This window comes from Euleptes europaea, chromosome 3 (genome assembly GCF_029931775.1).
Source record: "Euleptes europaea isolate rEulEur1 chromosome 3, rEulEur1.hap1, whole genome shotgun sequence".
Classification (NCBI taxonomy): Eukaryota; Metazoa; Chordata; class Lepidosauria; order Squamata; family Sphaerodactylidae; genus Euleptes; species Euleptes europaea.
The window spans coordinates 104,951,470-104,975,356 of NC_079314.1; the positions used below are offsets into that span (position 1 = coordinate 104,951,470).

The window sequence follows — 23,887 nt, forward strand, 5'->3', positions numbered from 1 at the left end:
GGACTGCTGCTCTGGACTAACCAGGTGCGAGGGACACAATTTTTTACAAAGTCATATTAATTGGGTATTTTTAATCTAAAAGGTAACATAGCTCCTCACTAGGAGTGGTGGAATTTGTATATTTTACTGGTCTTGTTATATCATTGCTCTTTTCCTTTTGTTATTTTCTTTCTGTTCTCTTCATTTCTAATCTGTGTCTTGTTAGGGTAATAAAGTTACTTGCCAGTTGAGTGCTTTGTTTCCCTTCCAATCTTTTCTTGTCTCAAAAGATTTGCTGCATGAATCCGGGAGTTGTGTAGACACCGCACTGGATGATTCCAATTTTGACCTAAGCATTTTGTCCTCTGACTATACACGTGCAATGGGATGCACTGGCATGAAAGGCTTGGTGCAAGGACTAATTTGGGTAGCAAGTAGGGTTGCCAGCCTCCAGGTACTAGCTGGAGATCTCCTGCTATTACAACTGATCTCCAGCCGATAGAGATCAGTTCACCTGGAGAAAATGGCCGCTTTGGCAATTGGACTCTATGTCATATAAGTCTCTCCCCTTCCCAAACCCCGCCCTCTTCAGGCTCCACCCCAAAAACCTCCCGCCAGTGGTGAAGAGGGACCTGGCAACCCTAGTAGCAAGACCAGGGCTGAGACAGTTTAAGAACTGTGTTAACTGTGCACTGAAAAATGCCACCGACCAATGGGTTTTATCCAGCAAGCCACTCACCTAGAGATCACAGATCTTCCCTGCTTTCCACCTCTGTCTAGCAGGCATTTCCAACCCTGGGAAAGTTGATTTTTGAAGCTGCAGGACCTGCCACATGGGTCAGTGGCCTACACTGAGGCATGGGAAGGGGTGAAATCATTCCCTCTGTGGAATTCCACCAATGGAAGAGCCAAAAACTATTTTCCCAACTTTGTCCTGCTCAGTGCAGCCTACACTCCATGCATGTCCCAAGTCTGTGAGAGGGGAACAGCAGAGAGGGTAAAGAGCTGAGCACATATAAATTAATTTTCTGTCCTCCCAACTGTGCCTTTGCACAGTTGGAAATGAATTTGCATTCATGCGCATGTACACTCACACAGAACGTTGTGGCAGCAAAGAAACAGCCAGATTGCTAGGGTTGCCAGCTTCCAGGTACTAGCTGGATATCTCCTGCTATTACAACTGATCTCCAGCCAATAGAGATCAGTTTGCTTGGAGAGATTGGCTGCTTTGGCAATTGGCATTGAAGTCCTTCCCCTCCCCAAACTCCAACCTCCTCAAGCTCCGTCCAAAAAATCTCCCACCGGTGGCAAAGAGGGACCTTTCAACCCCACTGATTGCCCAGCCCCATGCTTGCTAGCCAAAGTGCCACAGTAGCCCTGGGAGCTACATCTTTTAAATAAAATCATGTGGCCAGTAGGGTTGCCAATCCTCCATGTGGTGGCTGGAGATCTCCTGGGATTACAACTGAACTCCAGGCAACAGAGATCAGTTCACCGGGGAAAAAATGGACAGTTTGGAAGGTGAACTCTATGGCATTATACCCCATTGAAATCCCTCCCCACCCCAAACCCCGCCCTCTTGAGGATCCACCCCCACAATCTCTAGGTACCTGGAGGTTGGCAACCCTACCTCTCTAGCCAAGCAGCAAATGTAAACACTCATCCCAAGATAAAGCTTTTAGGCCAGCCCAAGAGGGGTTAAAGGGATTACAAAGGGTTTCGCTGACCTATTTTTCCCCCCAGGCAGGCACCCCTTTAATCTCCTTGGCACCAAAGGCTGGTACAGCAGCTCAGCTGGAACCAGGATTTAACATGGAGGAACTGGTCCTGAATAGATTAAAAACGGCAGCTGGGCAAGGAAATGTCAGCCAAGCAGAGAAGAATGAATTGGTGACCAAGAGAAAAGGAGAGAGGTGGACACAGGGGCTGGGGCTGGCAGCAGCTCTTTCGGGGCCAGCTGTCCAGGCGTCTTTACTGCTGCACACTGTAGCCACCTGGGCATTGCAAAGAATGGCAGGCTGCGTCCTCACAAAGAGCAGGAAGCCCCTGCGGCGAAGGGAATTAGGCAGGCCAACCCTGCGCCCGATCTGGGCACAAGTCACCAGGCTCTTGGTTTGTTTGTTTGTTTGTTTGTTTTCCTTTTTCCTCTTTTTCTTTTCAGAAAAATATAAACCTCATTTTCTCGGAAGAAAAGGGGGAAACTGCAGGGTGGCATGTGCATTTGAAGAAGAAGGGTTGGTTGTTATATGGCGACTTTCTCTACCACTTAAGGGAGACTCAAACCAGCTTACAATCACCTTCCCTTCCCTTCCCCACAACAGACACCCTGTGAGGTAGGTGGGGCTGAGAGAGCTCTAAGAGAGCTGTGACTAGCCCAAGGTCACCCAGCTGGCTTCATGTGTAGGAGTGGGGAAATAAATCTATTTCACCAGATTAGCCTCTGCTGCTTCAGTGGAGGAGTGGGGAATCAAACCCCGTTCTCCAGATCAGAGTCCACCGCTCCAAACCATTGCTCTTAAACACTACACCACGCTGGACACTTTCTTGTAACTACCACAGGGAGGAGAGGGGAGCCAAGCGCCACATCCTACCCTCCCTCTTGAACCCTTTAAATGTCTTTTATTTTGTTTATTATTGCTGAACCACACTACAGCACAGCAGGGGAAGGGGGGAAAAGAGTCTTATTGGTCGTTTATGCATGGGTACTTTCACTCACATTCACCACCACCTAGGGTTGCCAACTGCCAGGTAGTAGCAGGAGATCTCCTGCTAATTCAACTGATCTCCAGCCGATAGAGATCAGATCACCTGGAGAAAAATGGCTGCTTTGGCAACTGAACTCTATGGCATTGAAGTCCCTCCCCTCTCCAAACCCTGCCCTCTTCAGGCTCCGCCCCCAAAATCTCCCCCCCCCCCCGGTTGAGAAGAGGGACCTGGCAACCCTGCCACCACCACCACCCCTGTCTGTCTCGGTTGTACCTTGGAGTTATGCGAGTTTTCCCTCCATTAGAGATGACCTCACTGCCAGCCCTCACAAATCCCAGGACTTCCCGTTCCTCTTTTAAACAGATTCTTCCCTCTCCCCTGAGCTCAGCCCGGGTGAAATCTCCATGCACAAGGCAAAGTGTGGGACACGCAAGCATAGTTTCGCTCACAGCCAGTTACAAAGCAGCAGGTCCAGAGGCGGGGATTCAAATACTTCCTGCTTCCTCAGAGCTCTATCTGAGCAGAAGAAATGCTTTTTAAAACCGAGTCTTGGATTTCTCCCCACCCCTTCTTTACAGATTGCTCCGTTTTTTGTTTTATGTTCTTAAAATGCATTTTTATACTGCAATTGGGTTTGCGGGGGGAGGGAACTTTTCTCTCACTACAGCCAGTTACGAAGCAGCATTTCAAGGGGCGGGGATTCAAATACTTCCTGAGACTGCTGGTGCATAGACTCCCAACAGGAAAGTGTGGGTCCAGCGAGCAACAAATCTCAGATAAAACTCCCGTGCGTAAACGACCTTAAAGAACTTTAAAGGAGGAAGATCCGACTGTTGGAGGGGCATTGCAAGCATGGCAGAAAGGCGTGGGGTGGCAGCCGAGCAAGTGGCAGAACCAGAACCAAGCAAGTGGCACCCTGCGACCACACTGCTTGTTGCTGCATCAGGGAGTTTGGACACTGTTTTGCATTTTTTTGTAGATTGTAAAAAAGCATGATCTCGCCAGAGACAAATGGATCAGAATATACATTCAGAGGTGGGGACCTGCCCTAAAGCAAGAGATAGTTGCAAAGTTATTGGCTGATACTGACCCAAATGTAACTCTCGCTGTGGCAAAATTTTTATCTATGGTTTTTAATGATACCTCTTTTTAACTGTACAGTTTAGAGGTTATATTTTTGTATTATGGTTATTTATGTATTATGGAATGTACTGAATTTGTCCTGCTTATGACCAGTTGGTCCTCAAGCATAAAGAATGGAATAAAGGAAAGGCTTCTTGCTGCTGCCCTGGCAGGGGTGCATTTTCCTCCCCCATCCCAAAATCTGGAAGCAGCCCTTAACATTCACAGATAAACACAATTGTTTGTTATTGGATATTTGCATTATAATAGGATGGTTTTATATTTGTTAGCTGCCTTGGGTGGTCCTTGGACAGAAAAGTGGGGTATAAATCAATAAAAAAACTATGCTGTAAATCTCAGGTACTCTCTCCTCCAAATGGAACCAAGCTGGGTCAACTTTACCCTTAAAACTTCCCTCCAACCGTAACAGTATTTTTGAGCCTGCGGGCACATTTGGAATTCTGACACGGCACAGTAGGCATAGGAATAAAATGGCTGCCACAGGAGGCGGAGCCAGCCACAAAATGGCTGCCACCACTTAACTTCAGTAACACAGTGGAGATCCTTGTGCTGTGGTGGTGGCAGCTGCCAAAGCAACGTTTTAAAAAATCTGCACAGTCAATCAGATCTCCAATAGTCAATCAGAAGCCTTGCTGGGCAAAAGCCGTACCTGACCCCATCCACTTCCTAAAAACACTTGTCGGGCACCAGAGACGGGTGTAAGCGGGTGCTTACACCCTGTTTGGGGACCCCTGATTTATGGGATGAGATTTGTTGGGCTATTTGAGAGCTATTTTATGGGGTGAGATTTGAGAGCTATTTTAGCACATAGCCCCAGAAATTATGCTTAAGCGCTTGGTCAGCCCTCAATCTGGGTTGAAAACTAAACCCTCTACCCTAGAAGTCCATCCCAAAGCTCGGATGGTCTTAGGAGAGCTGTGGTGTCTCTGTCGGAGAGGAGACACTTTGCAGGTGTTCTGAAGCCCTGTTGGCCTCATTCACATGTTACAGAGCTGAGCTTTGCACAGAAAACAAGAGTCTGAGATGGAGCTGTCACACAGTAAAAACCTGCCAGGCCGTTGCATGGAGCCGTCAGCCCCAGGAGTCAGAAGCAGCCGAACAGAAGGCGAGCGAGAAGAAAGACAGGCTGGGGGATTACAGCAACAGACCGTGGGCGGAAAGCAAAGCGCAGAAGTCAACAGAGCTGAATGCTCTCTATTATGTTTTCCGAATGCCACAAACATCTACATACATCATAATTACATTCCCAAGGAAAGGAATGATGGGGAGGAAGCAGAGAAAGAGAACTGAGGGTGGGGGGGATTGAAGGGGATGTACATGGAAGCGCAACTAATGCTGTCTCCATAGCGCAGCGTTCAAGGCTGCTCCGGCACTTTAGCTGCTGCGGAACACAGTGGTCTGCTGGGCCTCTTCGGAGTGTGGGCTGCAGAGACCCTCCCTCCAGCATTTCATTTTTTATATATAATTTTTATTGAATTTTATAACAAAAACAAAATAAAAAATAAACAAAAAAATAATACAAAAAAATTATACAGAATCAGAAGGATATCTATATACCTTAATTAATACAATTTAATTATAAAATTCAAATATTCAGAAAAGATACCTCCAGCATTTCAGAGGGGAAATGAGGGGCCACTCTTATGTACTCGAAACACCCCAATTCTCACACCAGGGATCACTTCTATATAGGGTTGCCAGGTCCCTCTTTGCTACCAGCGGGAGGTTTTGGGGTCACAGCCTGGGGAGAGTGGGGTTTGGGGAGGAGAGGGACTTCAGTGCCATAGAGCCCAATGGCCAAAGCGGCCCTTTTCTCCAGGTGAACTGATCTCTGTCGGTTGGAGATCAGTTGTAATAGCAGGAGATCTCCAGCTACTACCTGGTTGGCAATCCTACTTCTGGAGCACAACGACAAATGCAGAAAGCTCTTCTCCAGCTGATAACATACATTATCCATTCATCTTACAATCACCAACCTTCATCTACGGTTAACAGGCTTCAGGGCTGGTTCTCAGGGCTGCCAGATAACCCATATTCCCAACAGTTTCTTCAGCAACTTCTGTGCCTGGCTGCTGAGGCAGAATGGACATTAGGGCCACCAGGAAAAAATTCCCAGAAGGCCAGGGGCCTGAGAGACCATTTCTCCTGAAGACCTCCACCCAGGTCCAAGGAGGCAATGAGGCCAGCTGGGCAGGAACGAGCGAGCCGCAGGGCCACCACAGCAAAGTGCTGCTGAAACCCCCTCTTCCTCAAACTAACCCTTGCCCAACTAACCCTTGGCACAAATTCATAAGGTTGCCAACCTCCAGGTGTGACCTGGAGATTTCCTGGAATTACATCTGATCTCCAGACTACAGCGATCAGCATTCCCCTGGAGGAAAATGGCTGATTTGGAGGGTGGTCTTTATAGCATTATACCCAGCTGAGGTCTCTCTGCTCCTAAAACACCACCCTCCCCAGGCGCCATCCCATATCCCCAGGGGTTTCCCAACCCAGAGTTGGTAACTCTACATACCCAGGCAGCTGGGCCTCTAGATGGCCAAGTGTGACCAATGATGGGGCTGGTTGGGCAAGGAGAGGACAAAGGAGGGAGGCAGGCAGGCATAGCAGATTCACTGAAGGTAGGGTTGCCAACCTCCAGGTACTAGCTGGAGATCTCCTGCTATTACAGCTGATCTCCAGCCAATAGAGATCAGTTCACCTGGAGAAAATGGCCACTTTGGCATTGAAGTCCCTGAACATAAGAACATAAGAAAGGCCCTGCTGGATCAGACCAAGGTCCATCAAGTCCAGCAGTCTGTTCACACAGTGGCCAACCAGGTGCCTCTAGGAGGCCCCCAAACAAGGCGACTGCAGCAGCACCATCCTGCCTGTGTTCCACCGCACCCAAAATTATAGGCATGCTCCTCTGATACTAGAGAGAATAGGTATGCAGCATGACCAGTATCCATTCTAACTAACAGCCATTAATACCTCTTTCCTTCTAAGTTGGCAGCCCACATCCTGGGGCAGGGAGTTCCACAATTTAACTATGTGTTGTGTGAAGAAATACTTCCTTTTATCTGTTTTGAATCTGTCACCCTCCAGCTTCAACAGATGACCCCGCGTTCTAGTATTATGGGAAAGGGAGAAAAACCTCTCCCTGTCCACTCTCTCCAAACCATGCATAATTTTATAGACCTCTATCATATCACCCCTCAGCCGCCTTCTTTCCAAGCTAAACAGCCCTAAGCGTCCTAACCGCTCCCCATAGGACAGTTGCTCTAGTCCCCTAATCATTTGGGTTGCTCTTTTCTGCACCTTCTCAAGCTCTGTAATATCCTTTTTTAGGTGTGGTGACCAGAACTGCACACAGTATTCCAAGTGTGGTCTCACCATAGATTTGTACAAAGGCAGTATGATATCAGCAGTTTTATTCTCTGAAGGGCCGGTGCTACTGGTTTGTCCTTGAGCAGCCAGCCTCATTGGCTCTCCATCAAGTAAAGGGGAAGGGCCCTTTTCCAGGGCCAGTTCAGCCTCCCAGACTGCCCCAATGCCTGCTGGTGGTAAATGGAGCACATGTAAAATGATGAAGGAGGAGGAGGAGAAGGAGAAGAAGAAGGAGAATAGTTGGTTTTTATACCCTGCTTTTCTCTACCTTTAAGGAGTCTCAAAGCAGTTTACAACCGCCTTTCCCTTCCTTTCCCACAACAGACACCTTGTGGGGTAGGTGAGGCTGAGAGAGTTCCGACAGAACTGTGACTGGCCCAAGGTCACCCAGCAGGCTTCATGTGAAGGAGTGGGGAAAGCAACCCAGTTCACCAGATTAGAGTCCGCCAATCATACCTGGTTCTCCAGATCTAATCTAATTAACACCTCAACTTCTTCCCTACCCTTTTCCAGTGATTACTGATCGGCCTAGAATATGGCCAGCATGCACAAATATTTAGGTGCAGGAACTGAATGAAAGGGATAAGGCAGAAAGCTGTTGGGACCAAGGGAGGAAGTGAAAGGAGAAGAGGAGACATAGTGCTGAAAAGAGACAGAAAAGGCGAGCAAGAACAAAAAAGGAACAGAAAAGTGGGGAAAAGAGAGAGACGAGAAAAGGGTCCACATACACTCAAGCAGGCCCAAGCCCCTCCCGATACCTGTGAACGTACCTGGGGGTCACCAAGTCGAGTGAGGTCTGGATAAAGATAGAAGAGGATCCCTTGAGATGCTCCAGGCAGGGAGACTCCTCTGATCAGTAGAACAACCAGCATGAGGTATGGAAAGGTGGCAGTAAAGTACACTACCTAACAAAAAAGAGCAAAATAAGGTAAGCACAAGAGCTGCAAAGGCAAGCAGGGCTTTAAGCAAGCCTGTGATTCACACAGTACAGAGGCTGGGTCTGGAGTTCCTACCCTGTGTCAGATGTAACAGTCATACATGAGTTGGGGGTATGGCTCTCAATGATCATGCAAGCCATACCAAATTTGGCAGAGGACCCCCCACTAGGGACACCAGGTTGCCCACTTTGGCATGCACCCACCCACCTTTGGCTTCTGTCTTCCACCACCACTAAATCGGGTAGTGTTGGGAAAATAGACGGGCCGAGATGGCATCCCACAATACCATAGTGTCATCTCTGGCTGCATCACCAGAAGCGATGCCACGGAGTCACAGGACATTCTAGGGTTCAACTGAAACTATAGCTTTTACCATAGAATTCTGGTTGAATCCTAGAGCATCCTGGGACGTGGTGACATCACTTCCAGTTACGCAGCTGGAAGTGACATTTTGGCATAGCCCGATGCTAGTTATATAAGTCCGCCTCCCTCTGGGTCCTGGGAGTTGCTGGCCTCAGCGTGGTGTGGTGGTTAAGAGCGGAGGTTTGGAGCGGTGGACTCAGATCTGGAGAACCGGGTTTGTCTCCCAGCTCCTCCACATGAGCGGCGGAGGCTAATCTGGTGAACTGGATTTGTTTCCCCACTCTGACACACAAAGCCAGCTGGGTGACCTTGGGCAAGTCACATTCTCTCAGCCCCACCTACCTCACAGGGTGTCTGTTGTGGGGAGGGGAAGGGAAGGTGATTGTAAGCCGGTTTGAGACTCCCTTAAGTGGTAGAGAAAGTCGGCATATAAAAACCAAGTCTTCTTCTTCTCAGCAGGCAACTGGCAAGAGACTCACCAGTCATGCTGGGCCCTTGCAAAGTCATGATGTCACCAGCAATGCAATGATGTCACTTCTGGTTGTGCTGGAAATTATGTTATCACATTACCCATGACACCAATTGGCCCTCATTCCTCCCCCTCGCCCCCATTTTTCTTCTGCTGCAGCAGTGGGAAAGGCCAGCAGGGGCAGGAGCTCCCCCGCTAAAGTGTGAGACCGTTGATCCCTAGAAGAGTCCCAGGCAGGTGCTGTTGGAAACCCAGGAACATGTGGCTTTTCCCAAATAGTAGCAGTAGGAGAAGAAGAAGAGTTGGTTTTTATATGCCGATTTTCTCTACCTTTTTAAAATGAGAATAAAACTGGCTTACAATCTCCTTCCCTTCCTCTCCCCACAACAGACACCTTGTGAGATAGGTGGGGCTGAGAGAGTTCAGAGAGAACTGTGACTAGCCCAAGATCACCCAGCTGGCTTCATGTGCAGGCATGGGGAAACCAACCCAGTTCACCAGATTAGAGTCCTCCACTCATGTGGAGGTAGGGTTGCCAACTTCCAGGCACTAACTGGAGATCTCCTTCTATTACAACTGATCTCCAGCCAATAGCGACCAGTTTGCCTGGAGAAAATGGCCGCTTTGGCCAATGGACTCTGTGGCACTGAGGTCTTTCCCCTCCCCAAACCCCGCCCTCCTTGGGATCCGCTCCAAAAGCCTCCCACTGGTGGTAAAGAGGGACCTGGAAACCCTATGTGGAGGAGAGGGGAATCAAACCCGGTTCTCCAGATTAGAGTTCACCATTATTAACCACTACACCTCGGTGGAGAATAGGGTGTGGCAGTGTACACCGGTGTATAAACTGCAGAAAGAAAGAATCAGGAACTGCAAGTTGGCTAAAGCATCTTTGAGTACAAGATCTCTCTTTTTGGGGATCCGATATGGGGCACTGAATCTGCTGCCCTGCAGGAGTGCCTCTTTGCCACCACCTGTGCTCTACTTTTATATTTGGGAATAAAGCAAGTATTACAAAAATGCCATAAGTCTCAAGTGCTCTCCTTTAAAAGGGGGAACCCATCCTCAGAAGTACTTTCCCTCAAACTCTTCTCCAATCACAGAAGTGGGGAACATTCAACAGCAGGATTCCTGCACCAAATTATACAGCCTACACTTATAAAACTTTTTATTGTCAATCCAGTGGTCCATCAAAGCCAGTACTGACTATTCTGACTTCCAGCAGCTCTCCTGGGTCTCATCCACCCTACAACCTGGGTCCTTTTCATTGAAGAATGAAGCTTCTTCTTAGACTTTCTACATGCCAAATATCTGCCTTATCACTGAGTTCTGAGAACATATTATATTTATTCCTCTAAACATAATGAACCAGCAAGGCACAAAACAGTGTATTATTTAGTGGTCGCCAAAAAAATCATTAAAAATCCAGTTCAGGTGAAAATGCTACATGTCAATTATGACTCCTAAACAAAAGCTTAGATTTGTTTCTCGCCTTCTGCAAAAGCCCAATTCAGTTTTGGAGAAGATCCAGACAGAAATTTTTTCCCCTCTGGTGTATTTTTGTAATGAAATCATAGAGCTGGAAGAGAATCTGTGGGCCAGCTAAGTCCAAATGCCAGCCACAGCAGGATTCCTTAGACATAAAACCTGCCATCACAATGAGCGGGGGGGGGGGGGGGGAGTGATTGAGTCTCCTCAAATGTAACTAAGGCAAAACAATAGAAGATAATCTTTACTGCCAGCTCTTGCCATAGTCTGAAAGCTTATCCATCCCTCACATTTTTACCCCAACCTTTCTCCAACAAGCTCAACAGGAAATGCATAGCTCCCCCCCATCCTCCAGCTTTATCCTAACAATCCTCAAGACATTAGGCTGAAAAAGAAAAAGAGAGGTCCTTAAGTCACCCATGATTGCCTTGGCCAAGCAGGGATCTGGACCCAGGTCGCCCAAAGTAGGGTCAAATATATACGATGAAGGTCACACATATCTAGTTCCATTCATAAAATATAAATTTTGGGCTCATACAGCCCAGGTTTGCCTTGGGGCAGTACAGGGAAGGGAAAGGAGGCTTAAAGCCTTCAAGCTCCAATTTTCCCAATTTAAAACCAGGCCCCCCATTTTATTAGCATTTTAAAGGGGAAAAATAAGAGTTTAATAGACACATATTTTCTCCTTTAAAATGCCACCAGACCAGGGAGCCCAGTTTCAACAGAGCAAGGAAGTAGGGGTTAAAGGGTTAAACACTTCCCTCCTCTAGGTGGCCCTCAAGGCAAATTGAGGCTGTACGGGATTGCAATCTGCCTCTCAGCTCAGACCCTGGCCCACAATTCATTCACTTGATTTTTATTCCCCTATTCCTCTGCAGAGTTCAGGATTGCATACGTGAATCTTCCCCACCCCTCTTATCTCCGCACAACATCCCTGGGATGTTAGGATGAGAGTCAGTAGCCCCAAATCACCCAGTGAGATTCATGGCAGAATCTGGATTTGAATCCAGATCCTAATCAGATAATTAGATTACTAGAGGCTGCCTCTATCTGCCCCAGTGCTCCAGCCAGGCTTATCTCCCAACACTGCCAAAACTTTATGACAATAAGCCTGTGATGTAGGGTTGCCAACCTCCAGGTAATAGCAGAAGATCCCCTGCTATTACAACTGATCTCCAGCTGATAGAGATCAGTTCCCCTGGAGAAAATGGCCGCTTTGGCAATTGGGCTCTATGGCATTGAAGTCCCTCCCCTCCCCAAACCCCACCCTCCTCAGGCTCCGCCCAAAAAGCCTCCTGCCAAGGTGAAGAGGGACCCGGCAACCCTACTGTGATGCCTCATGCAACAGTCAACACTAGTCTTTAAGATGCCACTGGACTCTCTGTCACTTGAGGTCTTCGAAATTCTAAACTCTGGCATATATTAGTCATACTCCTTGCAAGGATCCTGTGTCTGGCATGTATGACTCTGACTAGTGGATTAGTGTGGTAGTTACTGGATTACAGAAACTAATTACTATAATACTCCACAACAACACTATGTTTGTCTGCTACATAGTCCCACCTCTTCAAGCAGGCATTGATGGGCTACAAAGCACCCTTGCAGTTATACTGGGATGCATCCACACATTGTTGGACACTGCACTATTGTTGTGCTATAGTCGTCAACCGCAACTGGTTTTTTCTGGTGCGGACAGGACAATCCAGTAGCAAATTATTGCTGCAGCAGAAGAGTGAAATATCCAACAAAGTATAGATGCAACACTGGTTCCCTCTTCCTCAGTACTCAGACTTACCAAAAATCCATGTTTTAAAAGCAATTGATTGACGCATAAAATCAGTAGTTAACGCCATTGTCTAAAGAGCATCCTGTTTTTCCTTGCCATAGGTACAAGCTGAAATATTAATAAAGGCTGAACAGTGGGTTTTATTTTCACTAGTGATGGCTACAGCTTATCCAAACCATGCCATTTGTCAGACTTACACCTGTCAGGCTCATGTTCATGCCAAATGTTATATGAAGAAGCCGGAGCGAGCCAATCGGTATCTGAACAGTAAATGCTAGCATGTAGATGCTAACAGAAAATGAATTGCTGTCCTTTTCAGATCCAAGATCCATACCAGCTCCAGGATTTGACTCTCCACAGCTTCTCTCCAGTTAGCTAGTTAACCCACAGCAGGATTGCTGTTGCTTGTATTGTATGATAACACACATGGATGCCTTTCTCGGACAGAAAAATCAGGGCATGGTAAGGAAGAACCCGAGCAATTCGACCCCTGCATTTTCCTCTCTCTACCCCCACTCCATCCCCACACAATAACAACCAGCTCTTATACTTATTTGGATTTAGTCTGTAACCTAGAAACAGTGTGCAATTTAAATCCCTTCTTAGCCACAACTCTCTCCCCACAGAGACTTCGAGTTAGGATTCATTGACCCTTTCACCTAGTGGAATAAAGCCTCCCCCCCCCCATCTTGTTTTTATGCTCAGCTGTGCAGTGTCGTGCCAAAGATCCAGATCCATAGTTTGAATCATCCATCTGCCATGAACTCTCTAGGTGCCATTAGGCAAGCCAGTCTCTTCTCTCAGCCAACTGCCTGCAACACAGGAATCAGAACAGCTACCTTACAGGGTTGGTGTGACTAAGATTGCCAGGTCCCCTCTGACCACCGGCAGCTGATGGTAGGATTGACAAGTCTGGGTTGGGAAATTCCTGGAGATTTGGAGGGTAGAGACTTGGGAGAGCAGGGTTTGGGAAGGGAAGGGACGGGGCCTCAGTGAGGTATAATGCCATAAAGTACACCCTCCAAAACTGCCATCAGTTCCTCCGCTAGAAAGCTGGCATGTTGGGGGGAAATGCAAGGCTAGAATTCTTCACTCCAACATCTGCCATTCAATTAGAGTTGCCAACTCTGGGTTCAAAAATTCGTGGAGATTTGGAGGTGGACCTTGGGAAAGGTTTGTGGAAGGGAGAGACCTCAGTGTATAATGCCATAGAGGTCACCCCCAAAGCAGCCATTTTCTCCAGTGGAGCTAGGGTTGCCAACCTCCAGGTGGTGGCTGGAGATCTCCTGCTAATACTACTGATTTCCAAGCAACAGAGATCAGTTCCCCTGAAGAAAATGGCTGCTTTGTAGGGTTGCCAACCCCCAGGTAGTAGGAACTCAAAGCCCTGTGGGCTTGACTTGTGAATATATGTTGTAATGCAACTTTGTGCTTGATTTTTGTACTTGTATTGCTTTGAGTTCCTACTTCCTGATATACAAGTAGCCTAACTTTGATTACTAACCCCCAGGTAGTAGCTGGAGATCTCCCGCTATTACAACTGATCTCCAGCCAACAGAGATCAGATCACTTGGAGAAAATGGGTGCTTTGGCTATTGTACGCTATGGAATTGAAGTCCCTCCCCAAACCCCGCCCTCCTCAGGCTCCACCCCTAAAATCTCCAGGTATTTCCCCACCTGGGGCTGGCAACCCTAAGGGAAGCTGATCTCTATTGTCTGGTGATCAGCTGCAATGCTGGGAGATTTCCAGGCCCCACATGGAGGTTGGCAACCCCATCAGATGAAATTGAGCCGCATATAGAAAAGAATTCAGTCCTATGAGCCTTCATATGGCCGCAGTCTGAACATTCGACACAACACCACTTCATAACTTTGATTAAGGCCTACAGGTTTAACCATCTGAGTGAGAACTAAGCCCAGGTTTCCTGGACAAAGTTATGTCCTTTTTATGCCTATGTATGTTTGTAGCATGGATATGCCTATAAACACTCACAATATACCCATTTCTTGCTTTGAGAGGGAAGTGGACATGTTTATGGAGGAGAGGGGTATTCACAGCTACAAGTCAAAATGAATACTAGTCATGATGCATATCTATTCTCTCCAGGATCAGAGGAGCATGCTGAATATATGAGGTGTTGTGGAACACAGGCAGGATGGTGCTGCTGCAGTTGACTTGTTTGTGGGCTTCCTAGAGGCACCTGGTTGACCACTGTGTGAACAGACTGTTGGACTTGATGGATAGGGTTGCCAACCTCCAGGTACTAGCTGGAGATCTCCTGCTATTACAACTGCTCTCCAGGCGATAGAGATCACATGCACTTTCTTTATACTGTAGCCTACCCCAGCATTTGCTGCGCTGGTTCATCATAGTTCCACTGCTTTTGGCTTCAGCCTAGGGTTGCCAACCTCCAGGTGGTAACTGGAGATCTCCCACTATTACAACTGATCTCCAGGAAATAGGAATCAGTTCCCCTGGAGAAAATGGCTGTTTTGGCGATTGGACTCTATGGCATCAAAGTCCCTCCCCTCCCCAAACCCCGCCCTCCTCAGGCTCCACCCCAAAAACTTCCCACTGGTGGCAAAGAGGGACCTGGCAAACCCTATTGATGGACCTTGGTCTGATCCACCATGGCCTTTCTTATGTTCTTATGCTTTGTTCATCACTTCTTGATCCAGTCCTCCTATGATACTAGCCCCCGTCAAATCATGGCCAGTCACCTTCCTATTGACTTGTCTGTTTTATTCCATGGGGAATAGGAGCTACTATAATTCCAAACCACAACTTCCAAACACACACAAGGCTTCTAGGGATCGCCCACTACCTGAGTTTCCTTTCCCCACCACTATTAAATATTGCTGAGAGCTCAGGTCTCTCCCTGTTATGTGTCCTGTTGGTTTACTCTCCATTAGAGAAGGTGTCGAAAGACCAAACAAGGAAAAACATGGCCCAGGTGGAACAAAAATGTCAACAGAAAATATTTAATATGAAACACTGGATACGGTTCTCAAAACGTTTAATAAGTGTCAGGGGAATCAATAAAAATGCAACAAACCTTCAGAAAAAGTCTCAAAATAATAAAAGTGACAGTAAAAGAGAGCCAGTGTGGTGTAGTGGTAAAGAGCGGTGGTTTGGAGCAGTGTAAGCCGGTTTGAGTCTCCCTTAAGTGGTAGAGAAAGTTGGCATATAAAAACCAACTCTTCTTCAAAAAACACACAAACACACACAAAGGAGCAAAAGTCCTAACTCCCAATTTGAACACAATTTTTTAAAAACGTATCTATAGAATTTACAGTCACTTCTACTACAGCCTGAATATGTACAAATAAAACATGGAAAACCGCTTCAGAAGACTAGAGGAACTGGAGCTTCCCTTACTGAAGAACAACAGTAATCTCTCTAGCCCCTTTAGACTATGGGTGAAAACACATGGGAGGTTTTGCCTTGGATTTGCTGCTCTCTAAATGCACATTTTCCCCAGCCAAATTCTCAAAACTCAAAAATAAGCCCCCATGCAGAGTTTTGAGAATTCAGATGAGGGAAATGTGCATCTAGAGAGCGGCAAATCCAAGGCAAAACCTCTGATGCGTTTTCGCCCTACAAGTTCAAGAAAAAAAATGAGCTAAACTCACACAGCAAACTTACTGAGACCACACACATGGAAATGTTACTTGTAAAACAAAGAGGTTAGATTTCCTCGTACAAACAAGTTAGTTACTAGCTAGCTCAGTTTCCACATACATATAGGAGCAGAAAAGAACCAGAGTACATGTGAAATCTAAATCAGCTATGATAGTTCAAGATTTTAATTCATCCCCTTAGGCCACATGTTTTGTATTATGCAGATGTTAAAAAAATAAAAACGCATAATTGGGAACAACTTTTTGTATAACCCAAAATGTGAAGTCTGTTATCATTAAGAAAATGCTTTACTAGAATGGCACTAGTTTTCTTCAGATGATTTTTGCTTGTGTGTTTCCCATTTTTTAAAAGACTTCTCAGTGTTTCCCTCCCCTAAAACTTCTCACTAGGGTTGCCAGCTCCAGGTTGGGAAATACCTGGAAATTTGGGGGGCGGAGCCTGAGGAGGGTGGGGTTTGGGGAGGGGAGGGACTTCAATGCCATAGAGTCCAATTGCCAAAGCAGCCATTTTCTCCAGGGGAACTGATTTCTATCGCCTGGAGATCAGTTGTAATAGTGGGAGATCTCCAGCTAGTACCTGGAGGTTGGCAACCCTAAAGTCAACCCGTTTGAAGCCATTTCTCTTTGAGTCATAAAAACTGACTATAAGGCAAACTGGTTTTGATACATTTAAGACTATGACAATTGTAGCTCACAATTAATTTATGTCTGTGGCATTTTTTATACAGACAATTGCCAAAGTGGCCATTTTCTCCAGGTGAACTGATCTCTACAAGCTGGAGATCAGTTGTAATAGCAGGAGATCTCAAGCACTACCTGGCAGTTGGCAACCCTATCCATTGATGTGTGTATATGCTGCAGACACGGTGCATCCATTCAAACTCTTAGGCTGCAAAGAAATGTACCAGAGTAAAAGCTAGTGGAATAGAAAAAAAATACTGCTTAGGATGGCATTGCATAATTCTGAAATCCACGGGGAGGGAGCTGAACAACCTTAGCGACTCACGCTAGCAAAATTTAAACAAGGGTTTTCTAAACAACAACAAAAAGCACAAAATAAGGGTAGGGGTTTGCCACAGCCAGGCACCAGAAATAAAGACTGCCCCTGGTGAAGAGGGAATTGGGTGCCTGAAAAATCCAGAACGTTTGCTCCAGCTTAAGTGTCTGGCCCAGATCCAGCTCTGTGGCCATGTAGGTTCAATGCTACAATAGCAGATGTTTGGCTTAAATGTGAACCTTTCTTCCCCACTCTAAAGCAGCGTTCACACTGACTTTATTACTAGAAAGCCTACTGAGATCAGAAACAATGTTCTCTGCCTCATGTTGTTCTATAACAAACATGATTTTGTTTGGGTACGTTTCACATGCCTTTGCCAAGTTCCTCCATCTGTGACACCCGTTTGAAGGGACAAAAATTGTGCTTCCTTCTCCATAATATTATTGACACAAGTTTGCATTTTCTGCATGCATGCAGCTCCTGCTCTAATGGGATAGAAAGACAACGTCTACTCCATAGATAACGCTGGCACTGTCATACCGCCTTCAGTCAACTAAAAAACCATGGTCTGTCTCCAGCCTAAAGCTAAAGCAAATTGAAAATGTAGACAGTGGCCATTTATGCATAGGTTGTTTCGGTGGCGATCACCCCTCAAGTACTTCGGGGCATCGTTTTCATTATGCACACCTTTTCCAACCTTTAGACGTCACTTCACTCTCTCCCCATGTTTTCCACGTGTTTTCTGGATGCTGTTTCTAGCGGCATCTGGAAAACACGGTGAAAGAGCGAAGTGACTTCTAAAGGTCAGGAAAGACGTGCATAATGAATATAAAGCCCCAAAGTAGTTGGGGGGGGCGATCGCCACGGAAACAACCCATGCATAAAAGGCCAGTGTGTCTGGAAAAGCAAGGTACTTTTTATCCTATGATGCTCTCACACCACCTATTTCACACTCTTCAATCACTGAAGAAATTTATTTTGAAACAGGAAATTGTACCGGAATCCTGTCTCGACGTTATTTTATTTTGTTGTACCTTCATACCGCATTGAAACAAATGTGAAAATTATGTGTTATTATACAATATAATTCGGGTTGCAATCACACTTTATGGTGCAACACTCAAGGATGCAAATGTGAATAGAGTCATTCTTTCTTCTTTTTTTGAAAAACATAAGCCATTGTGGCTGCATATGCTTGATTAACTTTATTATAAGCAGCTCAAGTGATTATTTTGTTGACTGAACCTCCAGGTACTAGCTGGAGATCTCCCGCTATTACAACTGATCTCCAGCTGATAGAGATCAGTTCCCCCGGAGAAAATGGCCGCTTTGGCAATTGGACTCTATGGCATTGAAATCCCTCCCCTCCCCAAACCCCGTCCTCCTCAGGCTCCACCCCGAAACCTCCCGCCAGTGGCAAAGAGGGACCTGGCAACCCTACTTTACCCCAATGCAAGCAGCCTGCAAGGATCATAACATAAGCACACAGAGACCTGCTAGGGTTGCAAACCTCCAGGTGAATTATAACTGATCTCCACACCATAGAGATCAATTCCCCTGGAGAAAAGGGCAGCATCAGCAGGTAGGGTTGCCAACCTCCAAGGGACACCTGGAGATCTCCTGCTATTACAGTTGATTTCCAGACGACCAAGATCCATTCCCCTGGAGAAAATGGCTGCTGTGGAGGGCGGACTCTATGGCAGTATGCACCACGGAGGTGTCCTCCCTCCCCAGGATCCACTCCCCAAATCTCCAGGTGTTTCCCAACCCAGAGCGGGGAACCCTATCAGCAGGTGGAGGCGATGGCACCACATCCCTACTGAGCTTCAACCCCTCCCCAAGCTCCCCCCCCAAATCTTCAGGAATTTCCCAAGATAGAGCTGGCAACCCTGGGATCTGCCCTGAGACCAGAGCGTTTTCTTGTACTACCTTAATCCTTCTTTGATCTATTGGCCTTCCAGAGTTTCAAGAGAACACTTTCATCATGTGCCATTTCCTCACACACCAGCAGCTCAGCATGTGCCATTTCCTCACACACCAAGCTAATGTTATTTTTAAGTCAAGTCGCTGCTGAATGCACTCTCAGCATTTATCTTAATTAGTCCCAATATGTGCGGAATGGCTCCTATTTACGCATTATGCTGGACACAGCACTTATTTACCCAAGAGGGTTTACACAAAAGGTGCATTTAGATGCATTTCAATAGAAGCAGCACAGCAGACAAAAGCGCAGGAAAGCAAAAGGCCAAACCCCCCCCCCCAAAAAGTTTGATGTTGGTGAATTAGAGGAAACATGGATGAAGCAAAATTTCCAACAAGCGACGTGTGGGCTTTTTAGGTCATTAAACCCAACGCTTATTGGAATCCTCTTGAAGGTGTTTCGATTTCGTACAGACAATAAAGGGATAATTCAGAAAACAATACCAAAGTCAACTGAAACTGGCATTTTCAGAGGATGCTGACATGGTGAATTGGTCTCGTCACTGGGGTCTGTCCTGATTCCGTCCCGCCCCCATTGTTCTGGGTTGAACTCAAACACATGTTGATTGAATCCCTACATCAACATGAAAAATTCCCGGAAAAACATCAGTTGGCACTGGGACTTACAAACACACACACAACCTTGTGAATTGCCAATATAAGACTGTGATAGAGTTCCCAAGCTTAGCCTGGCAACTAGCAGAAGACTGGAGGGGACAAAAAGATGGCTGTCAGTGACGGTGTGATGTCACTTCCAGGAAAAACCCAGAAGTAACATCACACCTCTCTAGGAATTGCCTGAAACTCGATGGTAAAACCACCCTCTGAAGCTGCCATTTCCTCTATGAGATCTGATCTCTGTAGTCTGGAGATCAGTTATAATTCTAAGAGATCTGAAGGCACCACCTGGAGGTTGGCAACCATAGGTGAAGGTGGGGGGAAATCTACCTCTTCAAGTTCCTTGTGCTCAGAATTAAGAGGGTCCCACCCTATCACTCTGGTCCTTTTTACTTGTAAATGAGGAGATTGAAGTTTTTAATTGTATTAACGATTGGGCTGAATCCTCTACCCCTATCCTATCAGTCCACTGAGCAAACTCATTTATTAAAATATTTATATCCCACCTTTCCATTTGGCTCAATTTTGATGCCTTCCTCCAACTTAAGTGGCTTTTTGGTTGGAGGAAGGGCCACTTAAACTGGAAGGAGGCTTCTTAAGCAGGAAAAAACTACTTGGAAAATGTTTGGAGCCATGCCATTATTTTGTGTCTATGCTACGTGCGACTTTGGGTACTTCTAGCAGAATAGTAGAACAGTTACAAACAGAAGCAAAGCTTTGTTTCTTAATCTGGAATCAGCAAAAAAGGAACATGTCAGATAGGCTGAGGACTGGGAAAGATACCTCCAGCAGGTTGCAACGCAAAAAGAAAAGAGTTCCAAACTTGCCGGTAGGACCTACAGATATCCTGGAATTACAATGGATCTCCAGTCAAAAGAGATCAGTTCTCCTGGAGAAAATGGCTGCTTTGGAAAATGGACTCTATGGCTTTATACCCCACTGAGGTCGCTCCCCTCTGCAAACTCCGCCTTCCCCAGGATCCACACACCCCAAATCTCCAGGAATTTCCCAGCCTAAACACATGAACACATGAAGCTGCCTTATACTGAATCAGACCCTTGGTCCATCAAAGTCAGTATTGTCTACTCTGACCAGCAGCGGCTCTCCAGGGTCTCAGGCAGGGGTCTTTCACATCACCTACTTGCCTAATCCAGGGGTCTGGAAACTGCGGCTCCCGAGCCGCATGTGGCTCTTTGGCCCATTGAGTGCGGCTCTCCGAACTTGGTTCGGAGCCCCTGCTGTCACACCCGCTTGCGCCGGCAGCCGGGTTGCGGAGCCGGTGCGCCTGAGAGAGAGAGAGAGAGAGAGAGAGCAGGCGAGCGAGCGCGCTGTCTCTTCCCCCCCCCCCCGCTGTGGAGAATGGCCAGGTCCCCCTTTCCCTTGCCCTCAATGGTTGGGAGCCTCCCCTCCCCTCTAGCCGCGCGATTGCTGGGCAGGCGGCTCGGCGGTTCCTGCCCCCCCCTCCCGCCTATCAGCTGTTGGGCAGGGCGGGCTTCCTTTGGTAGACCTGGCCTCCGGCTGAGTCCCATTGGGAGGCCATGTCTACCGACTGGCTTTCTTGGCGGTAGACCTGGACTCCGAGGAGGGGAAAAGTCCCCCTTCAGAGGCCAGGTCTACCAATTGGCTTCTATGGTCCCTGCCATTTCCCCCTCCCCGTCTGGTCCTCGTCTGGAGGCCTGGTCTACTGCCATAAAAGCCATTGGTAGACCTGGCCTCCGGCTGAGTCCCATTGGGAGGCCAGGTCTACCCATTGGCTTTCTTGGCAGTAGACCTGGCCTCCCAATGGGACTCAGTCGGAGGCCAGATCTACCAATAGGCTTTTATGGCTGAGGACTCCAGACAGGGAGGGGGAAATGGCAGGGACTTACAATTTAATTTTTATCAATAAATAAGATCACTATTAAGTATGATATCAAGTTTTATTCAGTGTACCTATAGTTTAATTAAGACTTAAGACTTTAATTAAAGTTTATTAAGTTAATAAACAGTGTACCTACCTATATAGTTTAAGTTTAAGAAATTTGGCTCTCAAAAGAAATCTCAATCATTGTACTGTTGATACTTGGCTCTTTTGACTAATGAGTTTGCCTACCCCTGGCCTAATCCTTTTAACTGGAGATGCCAGGGATTGAACCTGGGACCTTCTGCATGCAAAGCAGATGCTCTACCACTGAGCCACAGCCCCTCCCTAGAGCTGGCAAGCCTATGCCCCGCCACACAGAAACTCCAAACAAACAAACAAACAAACAAACAAAAGAGAGTAACTGGTTGACCACTGTAGGAGATCTTAGACTATTTAATTGTTTTATACTCTGCAAACTTAGCCAACAGAGACTCCCGCATCAGCTTCCATATCAAAAATTTGAAACAATAGAAGTGGCAGAATGAGTACTACCCGAAGGCAAACAGAAACAGTAAACACATAGGAAATAAGACAACTATCTAAAAACATTAAAATCAGCCATAAGATGGTAATCAACTCGGACAGTAAAACAACCAACAAAAGAAGCAAGGGTAGGGAAAAGAACATTTTTGCCCAGTGCCTAAAACAAAGCAGGCATCCCTGAACAAGATATCTCCTTTGAGCAATTGCTCTAAATAGGCAGCCTGGGCCTGCCCAGCACCATCTCAGAAGTGCTTCTCTTCCGGCTGTAGCGAGAGCCTGGAACCGGTGAAATTACCATTACAAGCACTAAATATCAGCTAATTAGTCACTGTGCCTCTGGTGAAGCCAGCGTTTATCCATTGCCTCATTGCCAGTTATCTGTAGGCAAAATACAAACGCTATCCCTATGAAATGTTCTTCCTCCTTTCAAGCTATCACATTTTTTTCCCCATTTTTAGATCCTTCTGTTTGGAGTTCCTCCGCTGCCTCCACCACTTCGGCTTTCGAGCAGCATATGCTTCATAACGCACAAGCTTTCTGGGACATCAGTCATTCATCAACATGTCTGGTCTCATTTCCCATGTCCCCGATGCCTCTGTTCTTCTTCTTATAGTCACAGAATGCCCGTCTCTTCCTTTCATTATTTTTGCAGGGTAGAAACGTGCTGATTACTGACTTCTCCATCTCTTCCCTACAGGGGTGCTTGCACTAGACTCTCCTTTCGTTTGCAATAAAGGAATGCTAGTGAATCTTTTGCCATGCTGTAGCCAGAGTACTTTGCTTCTGTCAGGTCTAGCAGCCACATTGTGGGTTTGCATCTCATCAAGAAAAGGCGTTGTTTTTTTTTTACTTTTCGCTTCCATCTGTTTTCTGCTCCAAACACAAAGATCAGCTGTGAACGGCTAGGGGGGGGGGGTGTATTAAAGACACACTAATGAGCGTGATTCACATGACAGCAGCATATTGTGTGAATTGGAAATTAGCGGAGGAGGTGGTCTAGCCAAGACAGAAATGGAGACGGCCATGTTGTAGCCTCCTTGGTGCATAGGAGGCACCCAGAAAAAGAGATCTGCTCATGTGGGCTGAAAGATCAGCCTATGGTTATGCACATTTAATTTATTTAGATTATTTATGCTGCTTTTCTCCTGGAACTCAGGACTCAAAACAGCTTGCAAATTATAAAGTCATAAGCCATCTAACACAAAAATATAATCACTCAAGTAAGTAAGTAAATATTTACTACAGTCCTAGACCAGAATGCTGTTATATAAATAGAATTAAAAGTATACCATAGGCTATAAATATACATATCATATCATCAATCAGACTCCATATGATTGATAATCATTCGCCACCACTATTGATAATCATTTGTTTACTCACCAAATGGGTAAACGAAGATATATAATAATAACTGCTTATGATCCTTCCTGTACCAGTGTAGCCCATGATTTCCTGATCTTTAAGACCAGCCAGCCAAATTTTGCCACCTTAAAAGTCAACTCCTGATTCCTATCTGATAACATAGTATAAAGGTAAAACATTCTGTTCTTCCCTGGCAAGGCCTGCATTATAGGAACAATCAAAGCCTCCCGAATATGTTTATAGATTTTACAGTCAAAAACAACATGTTCTAAAGATTCAGCATGCCCCTCTTTACGTAAACATTCACAATCCTCAGGAGGAATCCTTTTGTACCTACTCTCCAGAATAGCTGAGGGGAGTGCATTATAACACAACAAGGTAAATGCTCTCCTGTAATCTGGTATAATCACTCAAAATCCAAATACATCAGGATTTCCAGGGCTTTTTTCTTGTTTGTTTCATTGTGTACCTCCCTGGTTGTTTGTGTTGGTTTGTATTTTCATATGTTTTTATTGTTGGATTCAAGACCCGTAGCACCTTAGAGACCCGCAAGGTTTTCAGCATATAAAGCTTTACTCTGAAACTCTTGTTGGCCTCAAAGGTGCTACTGGATTTGAATCTAATTATTCTACTGCATACCAACACAGCTAGCCTCTGAAAG

At 46.3% G+C, this 23,887-nt stretch overlaps 1 protein-coding gene and 1 non-coding gene across 2 annotated transcripts in view; both read right to left on the reverse strand.

Annotated features, from left to right (window-relative positions):
• LOC130474311 (sodium- and chloride-dependent GABA transporter 2-like) overlaps nt 1-23,887 on the reverse strand; it is a 70,178-nt gene that overhangs the window by 22,618 nt on the left and 23,673 nt on the right. Inside the window, exon 6 of the mRNA XM_056845865.1 lies at nt 7,968-8,102. Coding sequence (XP_056701843.1) covers nt 7,968-8,102 — 135 coding nt within the window. The remainder of the gene's footprint in view (nt 1-7,967; nt 8,103-23,887) is intronic.
• Nucleotides 21,589-21,660, reverse strand: TRNAA-UGC (transfer RNA alanine (anticodon UGC)). Its single transcript has one exon. It is a non-coding gene; the product is annotated as a tRNA-Ala (tRNA).